Below are 25687 nucleotides of genomic sequence, written 5' to 3' on the forward strand. Positions count from 1 at the left end.
AAACTAATAAACATAACATACTCAATGAAACGCTGATCATAATCAAAACTGTGCACTCCTCCCTCGTAACAAACAGTGAACTTCATACACAGTTCACTGTTTGTTACGAGGGAGGAGTGCAGAGAAAGGGACAGCCAGGTGTTCGAGAAGCACGTTCACAGACAAAGTTATTTATTCATTAACCTGTGCTGTGCCGTCTCCATCCGTTCTCGAACACCTGGCTGTCCCTTTCTCTGCACTCCTCCCTCGTAACAAATAGTGAACTGTGTCAATATTTTAATGATAGTTTGTTAAACAACTTTCTTTTTTTAAGGACAAAAATTCTGCAAACACCTCACAGAGTGGGTATGATGTTTTGATTATGATCAGCGTTTCATTGAGTATTTTATGATTATTAGTTTTCGAGTTAGATTGCAATTCATCGGTCCGCTTTTGAGCCAAACGCACTTTTCATATAGGGTTAGTCTGGCCTGGTTATCTAGTCATATATATTTTTCCTGTTGCTGCTTTGCCAAACCTTGCACACATGTGCATAGTGCTTTTGATGGCTAAGTAAAATAATGTTAAATAGAATGTTACCTTTATAGACGTCAGTTGGAAAACATGTGGTTTTGTGTAATCACTACCTTACCGATTGCCCAAATGGTTAACTGCAATTCAAGTGAGTGAATGAATTTTGTTTTACGCCGCTTTTATCAATATTCCAGCACAAGAAGTGGCAATCGAACCCAGGTCTTCGGTGTGACGAGCTAACGCTTTAACCACTAGGCTACTCCAACGCCCCTTTAGATCAAGGAATGAATTATATTGACGTATATGAATATACTGTTGAAAGGTGAGTAGAACTGAACCAAATGTAATATACTGAGGGAAAAAAATAAGGGATCACACTAAAGCACAAGTGTTCTATATTTTTTTCAGATTTCTTCACAAGCATTGTATCGTATAGCTTGTGAAGAAACCCGGAAACAAATAAAGGACACTTGTGCTTTCATGAGATCCCTTATTTTTTTCCCTCAGTATATTTGGGTCACAATCATCTAAGAGACAACAGAAGATGCTTAGATAATGTTTAATTTCTGAACTAGGTATAACCATGTATAACGTGTTATGAAATACTTATACCCGAGAGTAATGTATTGTAAATATATCAACACGCGTGATTAAATGGATGTTACTGATGACAAATTGTATTAAACTAACGCAGTGACAATCAAAAACAACGTGTTATAAAACAAAACATAAGGCGTTATAAAGCGAATACAACGGTGCAAGTGCAATAAAAAATGATATAACTACGAACAGTGAGTCAGCTTGTGGTTATAACTGTATTCAATTTTATGATGTATATATTACATACGTGCTACTGTGGAATATGATCAACATGTAACGGGAGTAGCATGATATAACTGTAATCAACTTATGATATTTTAAACATACGTGCCACTGTGCAATATGATCAAAGTGTAACGGGATTAGTATGATATACCCTCGGACATCATTTAGTTCAATAAATATGAATTCAGTTCAATAAATATGAATTCAGTTCAATAAATATGAATTTAAATCAATAAATATGAATTCGGTTTAATAAATATGATAAAGTTCACGCAAGAACAGTAAGAACCGAATATCTGAAAACATTATCTTGAGGTATTACATGACTCCCCTCTGCCCATCACAACTGGGTGTCTCGTTGAATCCAGCACCAGCAACCTGCATCATCAAGTGATACCCACTCGACTAAATTTGGATTCGCATGATTCAATACAAGTGTACCCGCTGTTCAACAAAACTATGACGGTTTACACGTTTCCACTATGCAAATTTGTAAAACGGAATGGTTCAAGAACGTAATGGCCACCGGTTCCAAGAAACCTTACGGACTTGAACGTGCACATGGATAATTTTCTGGATAAATAACCTTTTTTGTCAATCCACAATAGTTTTAAGAATTGCTATTCGTTGTGGTAAAAGCAATAACACATAAATTAGATATTACGATTTCTGGCGAAGTCGCCTTTTTATAAATCCACAATTTTTAAAATAATGTGTCATTCGCTTTGGGAAAATGGATAACACATAAATCAGATATTACACTGGATCAGTATTTGGCAAATAACTTTAGTTATCTGTTGAAAATTTGGCTAACCAGATTGCTGTATCATCGATCCTCTCTATCATGACGTCATTACAATTGATTCGGTTATTAATCAATAACACCCTCAAACCGCAGAGGAAATCAAGTGTATCCTACAAACTTCCTCCCTGTGCACTTCCCTTCATAAACATCTCACAGCAATTTCCATTCTGCTAATATAACATCGCCGCTCCATCAGTGCAATCTGCATGTCATCCATATGTCATCTCCATCTTCATCCATGGCGCTGGTCGTTACCTCGTTGTCCCAGCACATCTTCAAGATGCGGTCCCTGAAACACGATCTTCTTCTCCGGATTCAGCGAACCGTACTGCTCCACTTGGATGCGAACAACTTTACCTCTCGCTGGTGACAGGTCTGTGTGGTTCCAGGTCTGAGGGTCAGCCGTACTCCATTGATCTCTGTCCAGATCAGGTCCAACGGTCACGCCGCTGTCATCGGACTCGTTCGGCTCAGCCCATCCGTCCAGTATGACGCTTCTTTGAGGACTGTTGATTGTCTCGTCTCTCTGTGTAGTCTCCATCTCCACACTTTCCTGCTGGTGCTGCTCGTCGTGCTGCTGCTGCTGAACCTTCTGGTCCTGTTCCACATCTTTTGTTACCTCTTTCTCCCCAAGTAACCAATACGTTGTTTGTAATCCCTTTCCCTGAAATATAAAGCAGTTTCGTTGTAGGTCCATCCATCCATAATACATTCATTCATCTATACATACATCCATCAATCATCCATCCGTCACACATCCTTCATTCATCCATCATACATCCATCACACATCCATCATACATCCATCATACATCTATCATACATCCATCATACATCCTTCATTCATCCATCATACATCCATCAAACATACATCAGACATCCATCATACATCTATCATACATCCATCATCCATCATACATCTATCATACATCCATCATACATCCTTCATTCATCCATCATACATCCATCACACATACATCAGACATCCATCATACATCTATCATACATCCATCATCCATCATACATCTATCATACATCTATCATACATCCATCATCCATCCATCATACATCCTTCATTCATACATCATACATCCATCATACATCCATCATACATCCATCATACATCCACACATACATCCATCATACATCCATCATTCATCATATATCTATCATACATGTATCATACATCATACATCCATCATACATCCATCATACATCCATCATACATCCATCATTCATCCATCATACATCCATCATACATCCATCATTCATCATACATCCATCATTCATCCATCATACATCCATCATACATCCATCATTCATCATACATCCATCATACATCCATCATACATCTATCATACATCCATCATCCATCATACATCTATCATACATCTATCATACATCCATCATCCATCCATCATACATCCTTCATTCATACATCATACATCCATCATACATCCATCATATATCCATCCTTCATCCATACATACATCCATCATACATCCATCCTTCATCCATCATACATCCATCATATATCCATACATACATCCATACATCCATCCATACATACATCCATCATACATCCATCATACATCCATCATTCATCCGTCATACATCCATCCATACATACATCCATCCATACATACATCCATCCATACATCATACATTCATCATTCATACATCCATCACACATACATCATACATACATCATACATCTATCATACATCCATCATCCATCCATCATACATCCTTCATTCATACATCATACATCCATCATACACATCATACATCCTTCATACATCCATCATACATCCATCATTCATCCATCATACATCCATCATATATCCATACATACATCCATCATACATTCATACATACATTCCTCAACCATCCATACATACATCCATCATACATCCATCATACATCCATACATACATCCCTCAACCATACATACATACATCCATCATACATCCATCATACATCCATACATACATCAATCATACATCCATACATACATCCATTATACATCCATACATCCATCCATACATACATACATCATACATTTATACATACATCCCTCAACCATCCATACATACATCCATCCATTATACATCCATACATACATCAATCATACATCCATCATACATTCATACATACATCCCTCAACCATCCATACATACATCAATCATACATCCATCATACATCCATCATTCATCCATCATTCATCCATACATACATCCATTATACATCCATCATACACCCATCATACATCCATATATACATCCATCATCCATCGATACATACATCCATCATTCATCCATACATACATACATCATACATCCATCATATATACATCATACATCCATCATACTTTCCATCATACATCCATACATACATCCCTCAACCATCCATACATACATCCATCATACATCCATCATACATCCATACATACATCATACATCCATACATATCATCCATTATACATCCATACATCCATCATATATATACATCCATCATACATTCATACATACATCCCATCAACCATCCATACCATCCATCATCCATCCATTATACATCCATACATATACATCAATCATACATCCATCATACATCCATCATTCATCCATCATTCATCCATACATACATCCATTATACATCCATCATACACCCATCATACATCCATATATATATCCATCATCCATCGATACATCCATCCATCCATCCATACATACATATATACTATCCATCATTCATCCATACATACATCCATCATTCATCCATCCATACATACATACATCATCCATCATCATCATACATATCATCATACATCCATCATACATCCATCATTCATCCATTATACATCTATCACACATCCATCATCCATCCATACATACATCCATCATCCATCATTCATCCATTGTATATCTATCATACATCCATCATACATCCATCATACATCCATCATACATCCATCATACATCCATCATATCATCCACCATTCATCCATACATACATCCATTATGCATCCATCATATATCGATCCTTCATCCATCCATCATACATCCATACATACATCCATCATTCATCCATCATTCATATCCATACATACATCCATACATATACATCCATCATACATCCATCATACATCCATCATATCATCCATCCATACATCCATCATCATACATCCATCCATCCATACATCCATACCATCCATGCATCCATCATCCATCCATATCCATCCTTCATCCATACATACATCCATCATATCATCCATCATACATCCATCATACATCCATCATACATCCATACATACATCCATCATACATCCATCCATACATACATCCATCATACATCCATCATACATACATCCATCATATGCATCCATACATACATCCATCATACATCCATCCATACATCCATCATACATCCATATACATCCATACATACATCCATACATCCATCATCATCATATATCATCATCATACATCCATACATACATCCATCCATCCATCCATACATCCATACATACATCCATCATACATCCATCCATCCATATCCATTATTCATACATCCATCCATCATCCATCATACATCCATCATACATCCATCATACATCCATCATACATCCATCATACATCCATCATACATCCATCATACATCCATACATACATCAATCATACATCCATACATACATCCATTATACATCCATACATCCATCCATACATACATACATCATACATTCATACATACATCCCTCAACCATCCATACATACATCCATCCATTATACATCCATACATACATCAATCATACATCCATCATACATTCATACATACATCCCTCAACCATCCATACATACATCAATCATACATCCATCATACATCCATCATTCATCCATCATTCATCCATACATACATCCATTATACATCCATCATACACCCATCATACATCCATATATACATCCATCATCCATCGATACATACATCCATCATTCATCCATACATACATACATCATACATCCATCATATATACATCATACATCCATCATACTTCCATCATACATCCATACATACATCCCTCAACCATCCATACATACATCCATCATACATCCATCATACATCCATACATACATCAATCATACATCCATACATACATCCATTATACATCCATACATCCATCTATACATACATCCATCATACATTCATACATACATCCCTCAACCATCCATACATACATCCATCCATTATACATCCATACATACATCAATCATACATCCATCATACATCCATCATTCATCCATCATTCATCCATACATACATCCATTATACATCCATCATACACCCATCATACATCCATATATACATCCATCATCCATCGATACATACATCCATCATACATCCATACATACATCCACCATTCATCCATACACACATCCATCATTCATCCATACATACATACATCATACATCCATCATATATACATCATACATCCATCATACATCCATCATTCATCCATTATACATCTATCACACATCCATCATCCATCCATACATACATCCATTAAACATCCATCATTCATCCATTGTACATCTATCATACATCCATCATACATCCATCATACATCCATCATACATCCATCATACATCCATCATTCATCCACCATTCATCCATACATACATCCATTATGCATCCATCATATATCGATCCTTCATCCATACATACATCCATCATTCATCCATCATACATACATCATACATACATCATACATCCATATATCATTCATCCATACATACATCCATACATGCATCCATCATACATCCATCATATATAGATCATTCATCCATACACACATCCATCATCCATCCATACATACATCCATACATACATCCATCATACATCCATCATTCATCCATACATACATCCATTAAACATCCATCATACATCCATTATACATCTATCATACATCCATCATACATCCACCATTCATCCATTATACATCTATCATACATCCATCATACATCCATCATTCATCCATTATACATCTATCATACATCCATCATACATCCATCATTCATCCATTATACATCTATCATACATCCATCATACATCCACCATTCATCCATACATACATCCATTATGCATCCATCATATATCCATCCTTCATCCATACATACATCCATCATTCATCCATCATATCCATCCATCATACATCCATCATACATCCATACATACATCCATCATTCATCCATACATACATCCATCATTCATCCATACATACATCCATACATGCATCCATCATACATCCATCATACATCCATCATATATACATCATACATACATCATACATCCATCATACATCCATACATGCATCCATCATACATCCATCATACATCCATACACCATTCATCCATACCTACATCCATACATACATCCATCATACATCCATCATACATCCATCATACATCCATACATACATCCATCATTCATCCATACATACATCCATACATGCATCCATCATACATCCATCATACATCCATCATATATACATCATACATACATCATACATCCATACACCATTCATCCATACCTACATCCATACATACATCCACCATACATCCATCATACATCCATCATATATACATCATACATACATCATACATCCATACATCATTCATCCATACATACATCCATACATGCATCCATCATACATCCATCATACATCCATATATCCATCATACATCCATCATACATCCATACATACATCCATCATCCATCCATCATTCATCCATACATACATCCATAATATATCCATCATACATCCATCATTCATCCATACAAACATCCATCATACATCCATACATACATCCATCATTCATCCATACATACATCCATAATATATCCATCATACATCCCTCATTCATCCATACATACATCCATCATTCATCCATACATACATCCATAATATATCCATCATACATCCATACATACATCCATCATTCATCCATACATACATCCATCATACATACATCATACATCCATCATACATCCATCATTCATCCATCACACATCCGTACAAAAGAGCCAACCATGCTGGGGACACAGAGTGTGTCTTGGACAATAAGGAATTTAACTTCCGGTGGCCTGTAATATATTTCCTGGTAAAATATATAAATCGACAACACGAAGAGAACCGACATAGGATCTGAATATAAAAAAGAACTGAATACACTTACACTGAGTTACACTGACTCACTCACTTACTGCATATTAACTACATGTTTACGCAAAGACACGACTATGACTTTCACACACACGCACATGTACACGCACACACAAGCACGCGCACGCATACACACCTTCATAGGAACTTGGCCTCTGAGAGGTGTATCAAAGTGGCCGACTTCGTCCAGTATAGCCTTCGTCGTGCCACTGAGGTGAATCTTCAGAGCTGAAGGGAAAAGGTGTTCATACAGAAAGAAGTTACTAAGACATCAGCCATGGGTGAATTGTCTTCAAATTCAAATCCCCTCATCATACTGAGGCTGAATCAGGTGTACGAGATGTTCAGTGTCAGTTCTTCATCGGGTGTTGTACTCTCTACTCTTTATACTCTTCGGGTGTTAACATATCCCATCAATCCGAGTGCTTCATCAGGTGTACGACTGTACGACTCATTCAATCAGTTAATGACCTTTTCCATTTTCAAAATGTGAAATTCATTTCCCAAATACCAGCATCTCCTTACCTTCTCCCGTGGATTCCATCCTGGACGTTGTGTTGACGGTGTCTCCAAACAGACAGTATCGCGGCATCTTCAGACCCACTACACCAGCAGCGCATGGGCCTGCAACACGTCGACAATAGATTGAATTTCAAGCTGGAAAAAAATTACACTGGAGCCCACAGACTACTTTGGAGCCCAGAAGACTAAACCCTTAGAAGAGCTATATTTGTATGTATATTTTCTTGTGTTCCATGGATCTTTCCAACTTATTTTCACAATCAGTTTCAGCATTGTATATCATCCTTCATCCTCAGCGTCATACCCAATGAAAGAAGCAAGACGAAAAATGATGGTGTATTAAAAGATCTGAAGTGAAAAACACCAACTTATCATTATATTTGTTTGTTTTTTCAATAAAAGTAATAAAGAATAATAAAAAAACTATATATTTAAAAAAAAAAATGAAAATAATAAATTAAAAAAAAAACAAAAAAAAAAATTAAAAAACTTATCATTACATTCCCCTGAGTTGAGTTCACATGTGTATATAACACTTTACATAAATTAAATGGGTAACTTAATTTTACAAAATGCTCCTTTGTATTCCAGCAGGTGGCAAGGATAGCCTTTGGTAAATGCTGTAAACGTTCTTTTCTCCTAGAGAAATGCTGTGCTAGTCAATTGGTTCAAGCTTATGTGTTTTAGACATGAAACAAGGGTATCCTAATAAGTTAAATTGTTGGAACTAGTTCTCTCGTTATGTCCAACACATGGGTTCACTCTCTGGTGTTTCCTGTCGTGATATCGCTAGAATAATGGTACAGAATAACCGCTTGCTTATACCTTGCGAGAGGAAGAATATACTCTGGATCTAAAGAACAGCGACATGGTTATAAGAATCCTCTGGTAAAAGAGTCTGTTGAACATTTCCGACTATATCATTAGCATGTGTTTGAGCATAAAGGGTACCGTTCACAAACACATGCAGTGGCAAATCAAGTAGTCATATGAAAACCGACAGGACAATTCAAAATGTAAAGTGTGGAAAAAAATGAAAAATGGGATGTGTTTTGTCGCGTCTAATTAGACGTGTCAACTAACTTTTTGAAAGCATTAGTGAGACCGCAAACTTTGAAACCTGATCAAAGGACTCCTTGAAATCTTCGCGGAAAGAGCATGAATTGAAGACACCAAAACCAAGAGCTGCTGGAATGTTGATTGGAAGAAAGGTAAAGTCATACCATTCATGTCCATTCTCGTACAACAGTACAACAGTACAACCGTACAACATACAGTGCTTTATTACACACGAGGTCAACGTATGGGTAGTTGAATACTAATCTCGTACGTCACACGAGTGTCGTATCGCGTTGACCTGTGTCGTAACGACTTGACCTAAGATTCTAACGATTTGATTGGATAACCGATGACCTCTCAATTAGGTCACGTTGTGACGGAACTACTTTTTCATTCATAACAAACACGTGAATTCATTCATTCTACAACTTGAATGCATTGTGGGAATGTAAACATTGCGACCGTTGCCGTATCGCTGTTTAATTGTGAGTCGAACTGAGACATTATATTATATCCGTCGAAAAACATAAACGCAATGTTTCCACCAGTGATGTTAGCCGAGAGAAGCAACTGCAAACTAAGAAATGGGGTACTACGGAGTAGTTTAATGTAGGCGGCTGTACGAGGCGATGACAACTGACATGCATCGTGACGTCGGTTACCAAGGGGGCAGACGAACAAGGCGTAGTGTGACGTCATGCAAAAAGTGTACTACAGAACAACATTCTTCCGCAACCTCTTTATGAAACCGGTTTCGGTTTGAAACCATAAAAATAACAAACTTTTGTCAATTTAAAGCATGTAAAACGTGGGTAATAAATGAAATACCTCACTCGGTCTCATAACATACGAATTATACGAAACGAGTGTCCTTCCTATGGTATCTGACCTTTCGCGAGGTCAGATACCATAGGAAGGACACTCGTTTCGTATAATTCGTATGTTATGAGACCGAGTGTAGTATTCTCTATGTATGACACACCTGTGTGTATCCCGATCCGGACGTTCAGCTTGTCCTGTGGTCTATGTTTGAAGACGAAGGTATCCACCCCCGACAGCAGCGCCAGTGCCAATCTACAGATCTCCACAGCATGGCGTTGTCCGTTTCGGATCGGGAGCCCAGACACAACCATATAGGCATCTCCGATTGTTTCAACCTGGACAGAAGAGCCATTAAGCTTTGTGTTAGTGATTCAGCAAATGAAATATGGTGATACAGTCTGTCTGTGAGATGAAGTAGCATTGTAAAATATTTCCCTATACCAATTTCCCGGACTCGTCATTACCAACATTCAGGTCATTGGCATTAGTTTATATTGATTTTAAAATAGAACACCAAATATTTACTGATAAATATATAATATGACAACGAATCACACCAAAGATATCGTTGCTTTAAGAAATTGGTTTGGGTGTGTTTGACAAATTATTCTTTCTACTGACCTTGTAGACGTCGTAGTTGTCAATGGCGCTGTCAAACAAGGAGTAAAGGTCACTAAGGAAGGTCACCACCTGCGGAAAGTAACATCGCAGACTGTAAAAGAAGTGAGAGTAACAGTATTTCGAGCTGTAGCTGGCTTTGTGCCATGTGGTAGTAAGCATTTTTAGGACTGTGGTAAGTAGTATTTGAAACTGTAGTAAGAAGTTAGGTGAGGTGAGGTGAAATTGGGTTTTACGTCGTGCTTGGGAATATTTCGCTCATATGACGACGTGCATGTGTGTGTATGTGTATGTGCGGCTGCTTGTACTAGCCCAGACTTAAGCTGGTTTTATAGTGCTAGCTCACTGAGATACCATGCCGCAGTGAAGCATGAATACCCCACTCAGACACATTATACTGACTCCGAGCCGACCAGACGTCCTTGTTGTACCCATTAATGCCGAGCGCCAGGCAGGGACCAACAAGTACCATATTTTAACGTCTTTTGATATGACGCGGTCTGGGATCGAACCCGCGACCTTCAGCTCTCCGGGCGGACGCTCTAACCAATACACCACCGAGGCGGTCTAGTAAGAAGTGTTTGGGGGACTTAACTTAATAATATTTTATACTGTAGTAACCAATGTTTCGGGCATATAGTGAGTGAGTGAGTTTAGTTTTGTGCCGAACTCAGCAATATTCCAGCTATATGGCAGCGGTCTGTAAATAATCGAGTCTGGACCAGACGATCCAGTGATCAACAGCATGAGCATCGACCTTCGCAATTGGGATACTATGACATGTGTCAAACAAGTCAGCGAGCCTGACCACCCGATCCCGTTAGTCGCCTCTTACGACAAGCATGGGTCACTGAAGATCAATTCCAACCCGGATCTTCACCGGTCTTCGGACTTGCATTATTATCAGTATTTCGGATTGCAGTTAGCTACGGTGCTGACAAACCTGTAAACATAATCAGCACGAACTGATGTCTTTGAACACCAGATGGTGGATATCATAAAGCGCCGTTGGCGGACGATTTTACAATTAGGACAGTCACATAATGTGACCACCCCGTCGGAAATCAGACTCACCTCCATCGGGGTACTCTCCGAACACATGGACGTGAAGCCGACAACATCACTGAAGAAGATGGTGACGCTCTCATACGTCTCTGGGACAACAGCCTTCCCTTGCTTCAGTTGCTCAGCAACCGACCTGTCAATAAAGAATTGATCTTCAGTCATCTATGCTTTTCATAAGCGGCGACTATTGGGAATGGCTGGCACAAGTCATTTTATCCCCATTGCGTAGCTCGATACCCATACTGTTGATGAGGATGATATTTTAGTGATTAGAAAATGTCAAGACCTTCACAGGTTCTTTTTAGCCTAAAATAGTTGAATAGAAGTTGGACCACGCCATTGGACAACCTGTTCAACTGGATTGATCATGAACATTTCATCGGGAACTTTATAGTTCAAAGACCTTCAAAGGTTGATAAACTAATTGATAAATGATGGACTTACTTTGGAAGGATCTGGTACAGGAGTGCCTCCGACTTCTTCTTCTCAGCGATGAGCTGCTGCGTCCTCTCCTCCACGATGTCCTCGAGGTTGGAGGCGTAGTCCTCGAGGCGGTGGATCAACGCCTCAACGATGTTGTCAGTCTTGGACCTGTTGGAAACCACATGCTGGCGTAACAGTTATCGGTCTTAGAGTTGAAATCAATGTGCGTAAATCTTGGAACTGGTGTGTTCATTAAACAGGCGTATCTGCTGTCGGTCTTTGACCTGAAGTAACCGACTTCCAGTCATCAGTTTCAGAGGTGGAAAGTTAAGCATAGCAAGCACATTTCATGTGTACTCGCTCTCTCTGTACAAGTGAGTCTGCACTTACGAAAGCCTGATGATACCAATTTGGAAGTATGAATTTTCTCGTCATTTCAATTATATTTTAATTTTTACAAAAAATCGAGTTCTTCTAGTTACCCCGCGATTACATTTTTACACAATTGTGATCATTTTCTCGTTTTTCTTTTTAAATCGATGGGTATTTTGTTGTTATGATGTATATGTTCTGTATAATTTCAATTATTTTCTCGTTATTTCCAGGGGGTTTCAACTGTAATTACAACTTCTTCTTGCTAACTTTGAATATTATTTTTCTTTCATGTTTAGTTTAAAATCTCGAATTAAAACCTTGTAATATATAATTGGAGTAATGAGAAGAAACTGGCTGTAATAATCGAGTAAATGATGTTAGTAGCGAGAAAAAGCTTGTAATCTAAAAAAAATAATCAACAGGTATTTTAAATATCGAGAAATTTCAATTTAAAATCAAGTCATTATGCCAATGTAAAGTGTTTATAATGAATGATTCGCCTGTAAAATCCTTGTCTTACCCTTGGAGATTTCGGAGTGTTTTGGCTATGGTGTCGAAGTTGGGCCTGTCCTCTGGGTTGTCCGTCCAGCACTGATGCATGAGTTCATGAACTCCCTTGGGGCCAAATGCTTGGTTCACCTTGGGACGGAAAGGTGGGTTGTCATGACTCGCAACGCGTTCCACTATATCTGGAAACATACACGACGCCAGTGAGTGAGTGAGTGAGTGAGTGAGTGAGTGAGTGAGTGAGTGAGTGAGTGAGTGAGTGAGTGAGTGAGTGAGTGAGTGAGTGAGTGAGTGAGTGAGTGAGTGAGTGAGTGAGTGAGTGAGTGAGTGAGTGAGTGAGTGAGTGAGTGAGTGAGTGAGTGAGTGAGTGAGTGAGTGAGTGAGTGAGTGAGTGGGAGTGAGTGAGGAGAGTGAGTGAGTGAGTGAGTGAGTGAGGTGAGTGAGTGAGTGGTGAGTGAGTGAGTGAGGAGTGAGTGAGTGAGTGAGTGAGTGAGTGAGTGAGTGAGTGAGAGTGAGTGAGTGAGTGAGTGAGTGAGTGAGTGAGTGAGTGAGTGAGTGAGTGAGTGAGTGAGTGAGTGAGTGAGTGCTTGTATCACGGCGGGGGACACCAGAAATGGGCTTCACACATTATACCCGTGTGGGGAATCGAACCCGGGTCTTCGGCGTGACAGGCCAACGATTTAACCACTAGGCAAAGCCATCACACCCAATGAGTTAATGACCTTTATCGTTGTAATTTACTTCCTACATTTAGTGGATTTACATCCTCTGTGTTAACACACAGCTGTGTATCAGAACTGAATCGTCACTATCAGTGCCGGTAACCTGTGTATATTAACATGTTGGAATTATGTAGTGTAAGCCAATTATTTGCCAGCTCAAACGCGTAATGCTTTACATAGGTTGTTATAGCTCAGTGTTAATATAACCTTCAATTATCCATTGGTTCATCTTAAGTCTGCTATAATACAATCGGTATGTCTCTTTATTATCAGACCGCCTCCGTGGTGTAGTGGTTAGAGCGTCCGCCCGGAGAGCGGAAGGTCGCGGGTTCGATCCCCTACCGCGTCATACTAAAAGACGTTAAAATATGGTACTTGTTGGTCCCTGCCTGGCGCTCGGCATTAATGGGTACAACAAGGACTGGTTCGGCTCGGAGTCAGTATAATGTGTCTGAGTGGGGTATTCATGCTCCACTGCGGCATAGTATCACAGTGGGCTAGCACTATAAAACCAGCTTCAGTCTGGGCTAGTACAAGCAGCCGCACATACACATACACACGCATGCACGTCGTCATATGAGAGAAATATTCTTAAGCACGACGTAAAACCCAATTTCACCTCACCTATTTTCGTATCACGCAGGTCTTCAGATTAAATCTTTGTGACAATTTATTTACGACTCGGTTCCTCGTTATGGTAGGTGTTACTTCAGTTTAGGTGACGGAATCATAAATAAATGACCGACACAATTGGCTATATTGATGAGTGAGATCCTGACGCTATATTCACACATACTGACCACAACATTGCCTATTATAGATGCCCCGAGCGCTGATTATTAATAAACCGTGAACGAAGTTTAGCAACAACGCTCCCAGTTGGAACAACAATTTTGACTCCTCACCTTGCGGATCCATAATGCCTCGATAAGTGTCGTAGGGAGCCGACCGGACAATCATCTCCTCCAAGATGATGCCAAAGCTGTAGACATCCCCCTTCGGGGTCTCCCCCTCATCCAGCAGGTGCTCGGGCGCCACCCACAGCAACTCTAATGGACACAAACAGTATGACGTCATCACGACACAAACAAGTGGTTGCTATTGTGAATACGAAATAACATTATGTTGGTCTATCCACATACAACGAAATGTCATTATGTTGGTCTATCCACATACAACGAAATGTCACTATGTGTTTGTGTCATAATCTTTACGAATTAGACAGCCGTGGTGATGTGAAAAAAGAAGGTCTGCGGGAGATTGGTGGTTTGGTTCTATGGGTTAACCAAAAAGATGATAAAATGTGATACTTCTTGTTACCCTGCCTGACAAATATGACATAAAACAAGGACTGGTCGCCTTGGAGTAATGATGTCTCTGATTGGGGTATACCCGTGAAGGTCCGGGTTAGAATGAACCTTCAGTAACCCATGCTTGTCGTAAGAGGCGAGTAACGGGATAGGGTGGTCAGGCTCGCTTACTTGGTTGACACATGTCATCGGTTCCCTGTTGTGTAGATCGATGCTCATGTTGTTGATCAATGGATTGTCTGGTCCAGACTCGATTATCTACAGACCGCCGCCATATAGCTGGAGTATTGCTGAGTGCGGCGTAAAACTAAACTCACTCACTCACTCACTGATTGGGGTATCTCTGTTAAACTGCGGGTTTGCATCTTACTGGTCCATCACTATAGAGACACGTTAAGCGCCCATGTCCCGTGCTGAATAAGAGCAATAACCTTGAAGACGACGTTAAGAGTCATATCACCTCCTCTGACGTTAAGAGTCATATCACCTCTTCTGACGTTAAGAACAGCACGGCGTACGGTACACAAGTGATCGGCTGGCACAATGGGTAAAACGTTAGCTTGTCCAGATAAGGGTTTGATTCCCAACATATACTACCCATCAAAAGTTTAGACTCACTTATGTAAATGTAGCCACTTACTTCAGCCAACTGATCTAAACTAGATTTTGCAAAATATTCCACACTGTTTAAAGGTACCGTTTACACATGAACTTATGTATTGTCAAACAAATCCGTAATGTTGAAAACATTATTGTCATGAGTTCAATAAATTATTAAAATCAGTATAAATTGACGAATTCTTAACAAACTTTACACCAAAACGTAGCTGTTCATATGCACGATATTTGCAAATATCGTGCATATATATATATATATATATACACACACACACACACACACACACACACACACACACACACACACACACACACACACACACACACACACACACACACACACATAGTGAGTGTTTTAAGTGAGTCTAAACTATTGATGGGACGTACATGTCCAATAATTGAAGTCCATTCCTGAGGACCGCCTCCGTGGTGTTGTGGTTAGAGCGTCTGAGCGGAAGGTCGCGGGTGCCATCCTAGGCCGCGTCAAACCAAAAGACGTTAAAATATGGTACTTGTTGGTCCCTGCCTGGCGCTCGGCATTGATTGGTACAACAAGGACTGATCGGTTCGGAGTCAGTATAATGTGTCTGAGTAAGGTATTCATGCTTCACTGCGACATGGTATCTCAGTGGGCTAGCACTATAAAACCAGCTTAAGCCTGAGCTAGTACAAGCAGCCACACATATACACGCATGCAACTTAAAATTCTTAAGTACGACGTTAAACCCCATTTCACTTCACCTCACCTCACCTCACCTCACCTCACCACACCATGCCTGAGAGTCCATAAACAGTAGATATTTTACTCACTCTCAAATTTGGCGTGTGTGTTTCCGTCGTACTCGCCTCCCTTGGTACTTCTGAGACTATGCAGACCGAAGTCCGTGACCTTGAGGGAGAACTTGCCGTCCACCACGCAGTTGGATGACCTGAGGCAGCCATGGCAACGCACATCTGATTTGTGAAGGTACGCCATGCCCTGTGTGAAAACAGTTTCATTATCAGTGTATATTCTAACAGGTCATACGGGTAGCATACCCGGTACATTAGCCTGCCTATGTAAAATCAAATAAAAAGCTAAACATTATGTAAGCTAAAAGATCATGGTAATGGCTCAGAAAAGAGAGTCTACAAACTGAACCTACCGTAGCGATATCGCTGAACAAAGGCCTTAGATGTGAACGAACAGACAGCCTATTTATAACCTACTTTGGTGATGTCCATGTTAGGCCATACCCATGAAGATCCGGGTTACAATTGGTCTTCAGCAACTCATGCTTGTCGTGAGAGACTGATGAGATCGGGTGGACAGACTTTCTGACTTTGTTGACACATGTCATCGTATCCCACTTGCGTAGATCGATGTTCATGCTGTTGGACACTGGGCTGTCTTGTTCAGACTCGATTATTTACAGACCGCTGCCTTATAGCTGGAATACTGCTGAGTGCTTGCTGTATTTTAGGGTGTTTGTATCCATGGCAGTGCCGGGCCGTGAGGCAGTCGATGTGTAAGTTAACCCCGGCGGCTTAACTGTGAGTGAGTGAGTGAGTTAAAATTCAACGTCACCTCGGCAATATTTCAGCCATATAGTGACGGCAGCTTAACTGTACAGAGAGCTCTCGTCTTGATGTAAAATGCTGATTGCAAACCTACCCTGACATGTTTCTGATGAGAGAGTTCATCACTGAGAAGCTATAGTAAACCTACCCTTGCAATGTCTCTGAGCAGAGAGAGCCTGAAGGTCCAGTCCAGCTTGATATTATCATTCTGTAGCACATCCTGGAATACATCATCATATTGTTGTGTACACTGAAACTCGAACTCTGATAACTCAACATATCCTGTAATATAGTGTAACTTGTCCTGTAATAGGTAGCAACAATAAATACTGACACTCCGCTTATATCGAAATACGGATAAGTCGATATGCTTCTGGTGGGTGTACGCATTCGAGTTAACGGGCTTCATTGTTATTCAAGTATTGTGTTCTTTTGAATTATACAATTGTACATCTATATGACCATGAATGAGGATTATATTTGGCATGGTTCCGAATTCGTGATTATTACGTTGTTAAGATAAACATATATGCATGCATGTTCAAATATAATGTACACTACTCAAACTCCATAGAATATCCTGTCTCCGTTATCCGAATTAACCAATGATTCCATTATCTGAAGAATGCAAGTGGTGAAAATGACAAGCAAAAGTGATGACGTGACTGAAGTGGCGAGAAGTGCCGAATGAAATACCTGCAGGCTTCCTTTGTTACAATACTCTGTAAGGAGGTAGTTTTTGCCGGGCTCAATGACTGCTCCCACAAATCTCGTCAAGTTCTCGTGCTGCAAGTCTCGCACCTGTCAATACCGAACAGAAACAGGTTTCAGATAAAAAGTATACATGTCGATACCAACTGATCAACCAGGAGACGAATAAAAGGTGTGTAACCATCTAATGTATCCAGGGAGCACGGAATAAGTAATAACTCTCTAACCTCCATATTAGGTTCCACAATTCTTAAAACACAAACACGTTTTAACAAAGCCAGATACTGAAAGGTTGTGGATTTTCTTGGTAGTTAGAACAACGATTTTCATACCATTTTTAACGATCAATACACTCGGGTGATTGTTTTCATATTTCATCTAACAAAGACGGACTTGTTTTTTTTTCTTTTGAATGACATTAATGTCTGTCCTTATCGAAGGGTCACAATGCCTCAAAAACGCCTACCTGCTTGAACTCCATCAACACGTTTCTGGTGAGGTCAATCTTGTCACATTCGACTTTCTTCAAAGCGACAGTTTCCCCCTGGCGTATCAAAGACGATCAGTTAAATCAGTGAAATTAGGATGTAAATGAATTTATTTCAAACCCCAATATCTGATAAAGCCAGCAGAAGCAATAGAAATCTTGCAGATGTCAAATACAGTACTATAAAATATGAAGTTATCAAACTTCCAAAAGCACATTCATCAAGTGGGCAGCCCATTACACAACTGCCTGATATGAGCTTGTAGCGGCTCCTACGTCTCCTTTCAACACGACACACTGTGTAATATATACACACGTATGCCTTCTACAGGAAATCTTAGTTATATCTGACTCGTCTTGCAGATCCGTGATGGATCAGTTGGCAGATCCCTTTTACAATAGAAGCGACAAAACCCTTTCCACACCCACAAGAAATATCTGCCAAAAGCACTATATATTTGTTTCAGCAGTATTACAACTGCACGGTGTTGTTTGTCAACCAATGCATGATCCTAAATTTGTATCTCCATATCACAGTTCAAGTCCATTTCCCGATATTCTCGCAAGGCCACGAATCGCAAATCCCTTTAAAACAATCTTTGTAAATTCTTCTAAAAGGTTTACCGTATGTATTCCAAATCAGCGCCACCATGTATATCTCTACGGTTGCCTCATATCATATAGATCCGTGAAGATCCGGATTAGAATCGGTCTTCAGTTTGTCGTAAGAGGCGACTAACGGGATCGGGTGGGCAGGGCTCGCTGACTTGGTTGACAAATGTCATCATATCCCAATTGCGTAGATCGATGCTCATGCAGTAGCTGGACTACTGCTGAGTGTGGCGTTAAACAACAAACCATCCCCAATTCCATACTCACCTTATATATTCCAATCTTGGCGAAACACTGCTCTCCAACATCCTCACTGTTAGGGTTGCTGTCGCCCAACCATGCCTGATCAGATAACACAATGTACTGGCATTTTGTGGATTGGTGGATAATTATCATAACACAAAATCATTGTAAAAACGGCATATGATAACTGTACATATACAAGCGGTTTAAAGCACATCATATCTCAGTAAAGGTTAAAAAAACCCATTTGGGCACAATTATTATGGTCATGAAGAAATGGGTTTCATTGTATACATGGTGAAAAGTGATTGACACTGTTTCTGGTAATAACGATATGGGTTTCACAGAGTTCTAGTGATAAAGGACGGCGTTTTACATTCTTATGGGTGCAAAAGAGTAGGGCTTCACATTCTTTGAGGAGATAAAGGACGGGGTTTCACAAGCTTTTGTGTACAAAAGAGTAAGGCATCAAAATCTTTTGTTAGATAAAGGAAGGGGTTTCACAAGCTTTTGGGTGCAAAAGAGTAGGGCTTCAAAGTCTTTTGGTAGATAAAAGATTGGGTTTCACAAGCTTTTGGGTGCAAAGAGTGGGGCTTCACATTCTCTGGGGAGATAAAGGACAGACATCACGGGCTGTTGGGGATAAAGGTCGTGTTAAATGGTCTATCGAGTGATAAAGACGGGGTTTCACGGTATAGTTAGTTGCAATGAACTTACAATTGATGTCTTGCTGAAACGGACACTGTCGTTGTCCTTGCTGCGGAATTTGACGTCGTTTAGGCAGACGCGCCATGACATGTCCTTGAGATCACGTTCCAGTCTCACCCGTCTTTAGAAAACAAGTGATGTCATTAAGTCAGCGCATCTTTGCTAGTGTGAGCGAGTTGTGTTTAAGTACCCTTTATTCCAGCATTTCAGTTGTCAGACTTAACATTTGAAAAATTCTCAGTTATCTATCGAGTGAGTGAGAGAGTGAGTTAGGTTTTACACCGCTTTTAGCAATATTCCAGCAATTTCACGGCAGGGGACACCAGACACACATTCTATCCATGTGGGGATTCGAACCCGACGAGCGAACGCTTGAACAAGTAGGCTACCCCAACGCCCCTTGCGCTATTGAGATGTGTTTCCTAAATGATATTTGTTTAGTAGATTTGGCTGTCTTTTTTCGCTTTTTTAATCCGGGTTAGGAGTTGGGAGATAGGTTTTATGTTTATCATTGCGTGTCGGTATGAATCCCAGATTTACTCCAAGCTGCTGATGTCTGTAAATTGAGGCTGATCTAAATTAGACGTCAGTGAACTTTATTGCCCAATAAATTTAATGATATCTTTAAAGACGTCACAGAACCAGTTTGCGTTGTATTGCGGAATTCGATCACTTGTGCCAGCCTGAAAAAGTCTACCACTCAAATCAGAGGGACACGCCCAAACTATCTTAATAAAAACCCCATTTAATTTAATTTTTTCAACATTCATGGCCTTTTCTAAGTTTACCACATTCATCTAATCAATATAGCCAATCAGCTCAGATTTTGAAAATAGCTTATAGCCTTTACATCAAGAAGTGACTACTGACTGACTGAGTTTGGTTTTACGCCGCTTTTAGCAATATTCCAGCAATTTCACGGCAGGGGACACCAGACACACATTCTATCCATGTGGGATTTTACTCCAAGCTGCTGATGTCTGTAAATTGAGGCTGATCTAAATTAGACGTCAGTGAACTTTATTGCCCAATAAATTTAATGATATCTTTAAAGACGTCACAGAACCAGTTTGCGTTGTATTGCGGAATTCGATCACTTGTGCCAGCCTGAAAAAGTCTACCACTCAAATCAGAGGGACACGCCCAAACTATCTTAATAAAAACCCCATTTAATTTAATTTTTTCAACATTCATGGCCTTTTCTAAGTTTACCACATTCATCTAATCAATATAGCCAATCAGCTCAGATTTTGAAAATAGCTTATAGCCTTTACATCAAGAAGTGACTACTGACTGACTGAGTTTGGTTTTACGCCGCTTTTAGCAATATTCCAGCAACATCACGGCGGGGGACACCAGAAATGGGCTTCACACATTGTACCCATGTGGGGATTCGAACCCGGGTCTTCGGCGTGACGACCCAACGCTTTAACCATTAGGTTACCCCGAAGAAGTTACTAATACTGGCATAATCTGTAACTATTTCAGATGTAATGGTGAAAACTATAAACTTTGCCATTAAGAGTATTTAAGTGGTATGACTTTGTCGTCGGGTTAAAGCAGCATATATCGTTAACGCTAATAGTGACATTACTCAAAAGTTGTTTGATCATGGTCAGAACATTGAAAGCCTCGGTAAAGCTTTAAAACGTTTATAACAGAAGATGGGGAAATCTCAAAATATGACGCATCAGTGACAGTTACATCTGATGCTGTTCCAGATTTTGACTTGTATCCTATGATTTCGTTATTTGGGTGTTTAGGTAAACAATTGATTTGCCTTTGCATGTGTTTGAGTCGAGTGTCACTGGTGGGACGGAATATGTTTACGTTTCCCAGAACACCTGGTGTCATCACTATTTAACAGTGATTCATTAACACATGCTTGTGATATCGTCGGCATTGGGGGCGGTGGGGTAGCCAAATGGTTAAAGCGTCCGCTCGACATGCTGAAGACCCGGGTTCGATTCCCCACATGGGTGCAATGTGTGAAGCCCATTTCTGGTGTAAAACCATACTCACTCACTCACTCACTCACTCGTCGGCATTGCACGGTGAACTCAACGTTTAGTAGATATGTCTGTACTGGTTATTGAAATGTTTTTGTTTCTTTAATCAGTGGATCAGGGAGCCTAATCCGGCGAAACTGAGATTTGTTTCTGGATTAATACTTAAGAAATTAGTATTATTTGTATGCTGCAATAAACTTAAAGGAAACCATTTGTTCTCGGGATGTATCTCAACGTTGCTCGGCATGCTTGAAGCAGGAAGAAAAATGTGTTGCGAAAAAGAAATGATTCATCTCCATTTACAGTGAAGCAATGACGCATATACTTACAAAAATACAAGCTCATACAAATAAAATGCCAATATTTATTTATTTATTTATTTATTTATTTATTTATTTATTTATTTATTTATTTATTTATTTATTTATTTATTTATTTATTTATTTATTTATTTATTTATTTATTTATTTATTTATTTATTTATTTGCAATAAGCCTATGGTTACGGCAGCTACTTATTTATTTATTTATCCTAAGGCAATAAGCCTATGGTTACGACAGCTACTTCATGCTCATCATTCCCAATGGGGAAAATGTGTACATTATCTGTATACGGATGTAGTGCTTAACTCGGCTAAACATAAATAAATACTTAAACTAATGCATATTTTTATGAAGTGTATCCGCCTCAAGACGTTATGCCTGCCAGAAAACATTTATGTAGCTGCAATTAGGTCTCCTGAGTGTAAACTGCTATCAGTTACCACTGTTTGTACAGCAAGACCGGTACTATCATTAAACATAAGTATATTTCCAATACCATCACATTGTCACAAAAATTCAATATTTACATACTGACCAAAGTACTTCGCGATAATGAGACAACATTCCTAAGTTAATAATCCTCCTTTTAGGGTCCCATTTATCATTTCTCAAAACAAAACAAAGCACATTATTATTGATGCATCATAATGACCAAATATGATTTCCATATGAATACAATGGTACGACCAATACTTGTATTTGGGAAAATAGTATATTCCAATATTTAATGACAATGTAAGAAGTGAATTCGATGGGCGGACGTTATTTTGTCACGTTGCTTCCACGTGCTTGGGCGTGGCTGCGAGTCAATACGCTATATCGTTTATATAATATTTTGTGGACAATGCGTTTTTGTTAATTTAGTGAGTCACGACTCCCTTTAACGACCATTTACAAAACTGATATCTTGTAAATGTGCTTACCTGAAGACATATTGACACTATATGAGCAGATCTGTGTGTACCGGTATTATATTACTTACAGTGATACTCTCCTATAGGTTATATACCCTTTTCATTGTGGTACTAACACTGAAGATATAGCACTGCTCAGATGAATGATTACTGAAATGATATGCCGATCATACATTTTGTTAATTGGCACACTTAAGACAATCAGGCATGTTTATTATTACTTTGCAGAGACTTGGGTTTATAATAATACAGTGTTTATACAATTTCTGGTTCGTAGTTTTCAGAAATGCAGGTCTCAAATGTTAAAACTTCCATCGGGATAAAATAGGCCAGGTCTTGCATTCTTACCACATGATCAGGTCTTACATTCTTACAATATGATCAGGTCTTGCATTCTTACCACATGATCAGGTCTTGCATTCTTACCACATGATCAGGTCTTGCATTCTCTACCTTCTTACATAATCAGGTCTAGCATTCTTACCACATGATCAGGTCTTGCATTCTTACCACATGATCAGGTCTTGCATTCTTACCACATGATCAGGTCTTGCATTCTTACCACATGATCAGGTCTTGCATTCTTACCACATGATCAGGTCTTGCATTCTTACCACATGATCAGGTCTTGCATTCTTACCACATGATAAGGTTTTGCATTCTTACCACATGATCAGGTCATTCATTGTTGCCTGACAATCGTTCACGTAATGCATTGTTATCACACAGTCAATTAGATCATGCATTTTGTCGTAGAAGCATCCAGCTGGTTTTGCATTGTTACCACGACGGAAGCGAGGTCATGGACAATTACCACACAAATTGATAAGTTATTCAGCCAAGTCATATATGTTACCATACGATCAATCACGTCATGCATGTTACCACATGTAACCACACGAGTCATCCAGGTCATGCGTGTTATCACACAATCAGCCAGATCATGCATGCTACCAAACAATCATCCAGGTCATTCGTGTCATCACACAATCAGCCAGGTCATGTATGCTACCAAACAATCAGCCAGGTCATGCATGTTACCAAACAATCAGCCAAGTCATGCGTGTTATCACACATTCAGCCAGGCTATGCATGTTACCAAACAATCAGCCAGGTCATGCATGTTACCATACGATCAATCACGTCATGCATGTTACCACATGTAACCACACGAGTCATCCAGGTCATGCGTGTTATCACACAATCAGTCAGGTCATGCATGCTACCAAACAATCAGCCAGGTCATTCGTGTCATCACACAATCAGCCAGGTCATGTATGCTACCAAACAATCAGCCAGGTCATGCATGTTACCAAACAATCAGCCAAGTCATGCGTGTTATCACACATTCAGCCAGGCTATGCATGTTACCAAACAATCAGCCAGGTCATGCATGTTACCAAACAATCAGCCAGGTCATGCGTGTTATCACACATTTGGCTAGGTCATGCATGTTATCACACAATCAGCCAGGTCATGCGTGTTATTACACAATCAGCCAAGTCATGCATGTTAACAAACAATAAGCCAGGTCATGCGTGTTATCACACAATCAGCCAGGTCATGCATGCTACCAAACAATCAGCCAGGTCATTCGTGTCATCACACAATCAGCCAGGTCATGGATGCTACCAAACAATCAGCCAGGTCATGCATGTTACCAAACAATCAGCCAAGTCATGCGTGTTATCACACATTCAGCAAGGCCATGCATGTTACC

General features: G+C 39.6%; 1 protein-coding gene across 1 annotated transcript in view; it reads right to left on the reverse strand.

Annotated features, from left to right (window-relative positions):
* Nucleotides 1-1056: 1056 nt before the first annotated feature.
* The window catches only part of LOC124275696 (atrial natriuretic peptide receptor 1-like), a 70341-nt gene continuing 45710 nt past the window's right edge, over nucleotides 1057-25687 (reverse strand). Inside the window, exons 9-23 of the mRNA XM_046711322.1 lie at nucleotides 20731-20842; nucleotides 20038-20112; nucleotides 19138-19215; nucleotides 18657-18761; nucleotides 18109-18180; nucleotides 17211-17379; nucleotides 15378-15521; nucleotides 13764-13932; nucleotides 12890-13036; nucleotides 12455-12578; nucleotides 11384-11452; nucleotides 10923-11097; nucleotides 8885-8983; nucleotides 8496-8587; nucleotides 1057-2807 (exon numbers count right to left, since the gene is read on the reverse strand). Of these exons, the coding sequence (XP_046567278.1) occupies nucleotides 2376-2807; nucleotides 8496-8587; nucleotides 8885-8983; nucleotides 10923-11097; nucleotides 11384-11452; nucleotides 12455-12578; nucleotides 12890-13036; nucleotides 13764-13932; nucleotides 15378-15521; nucleotides 17211-17379; nucleotides 18109-18180; nucleotides 18657-18761; nucleotides 19138-19215; nucleotides 20038-20112; nucleotides 20731-20842 (2062 nt within the window). The 3' untranslated portion in view covers nucleotides 1057-2375. The remainder of the gene's footprint in view (nucleotides 2808-8495; nucleotides 8588-8884; nucleotides 8984-10922; nucleotides 11098-11383; nucleotides 11453-12454; nucleotides 12579-12889; nucleotides 13037-13763; nucleotides 13933-15377; nucleotides 15522-17210; nucleotides 17380-18108; nucleotides 18181-18656; nucleotides 18762-19137; nucleotides 19216-20037; nucleotides 20113-20730; nucleotides 20843-25687) is intronic.

The sequence above is a fragment of the Haliotis rubra genome, unplaced genomic scaffold, assembly GCF_003918875.1.
Source record: "Haliotis rubra isolate DU_JTF1 unplaced genomic scaffold, ASM391887v1 Scf201, whole genome shotgun sequence".
NCBI classification, from domain to species: Eukaryota; Metazoa; Mollusca; class Gastropoda; order Lepetellida; family Haliotidae; genus Haliotis; species Haliotis rubra.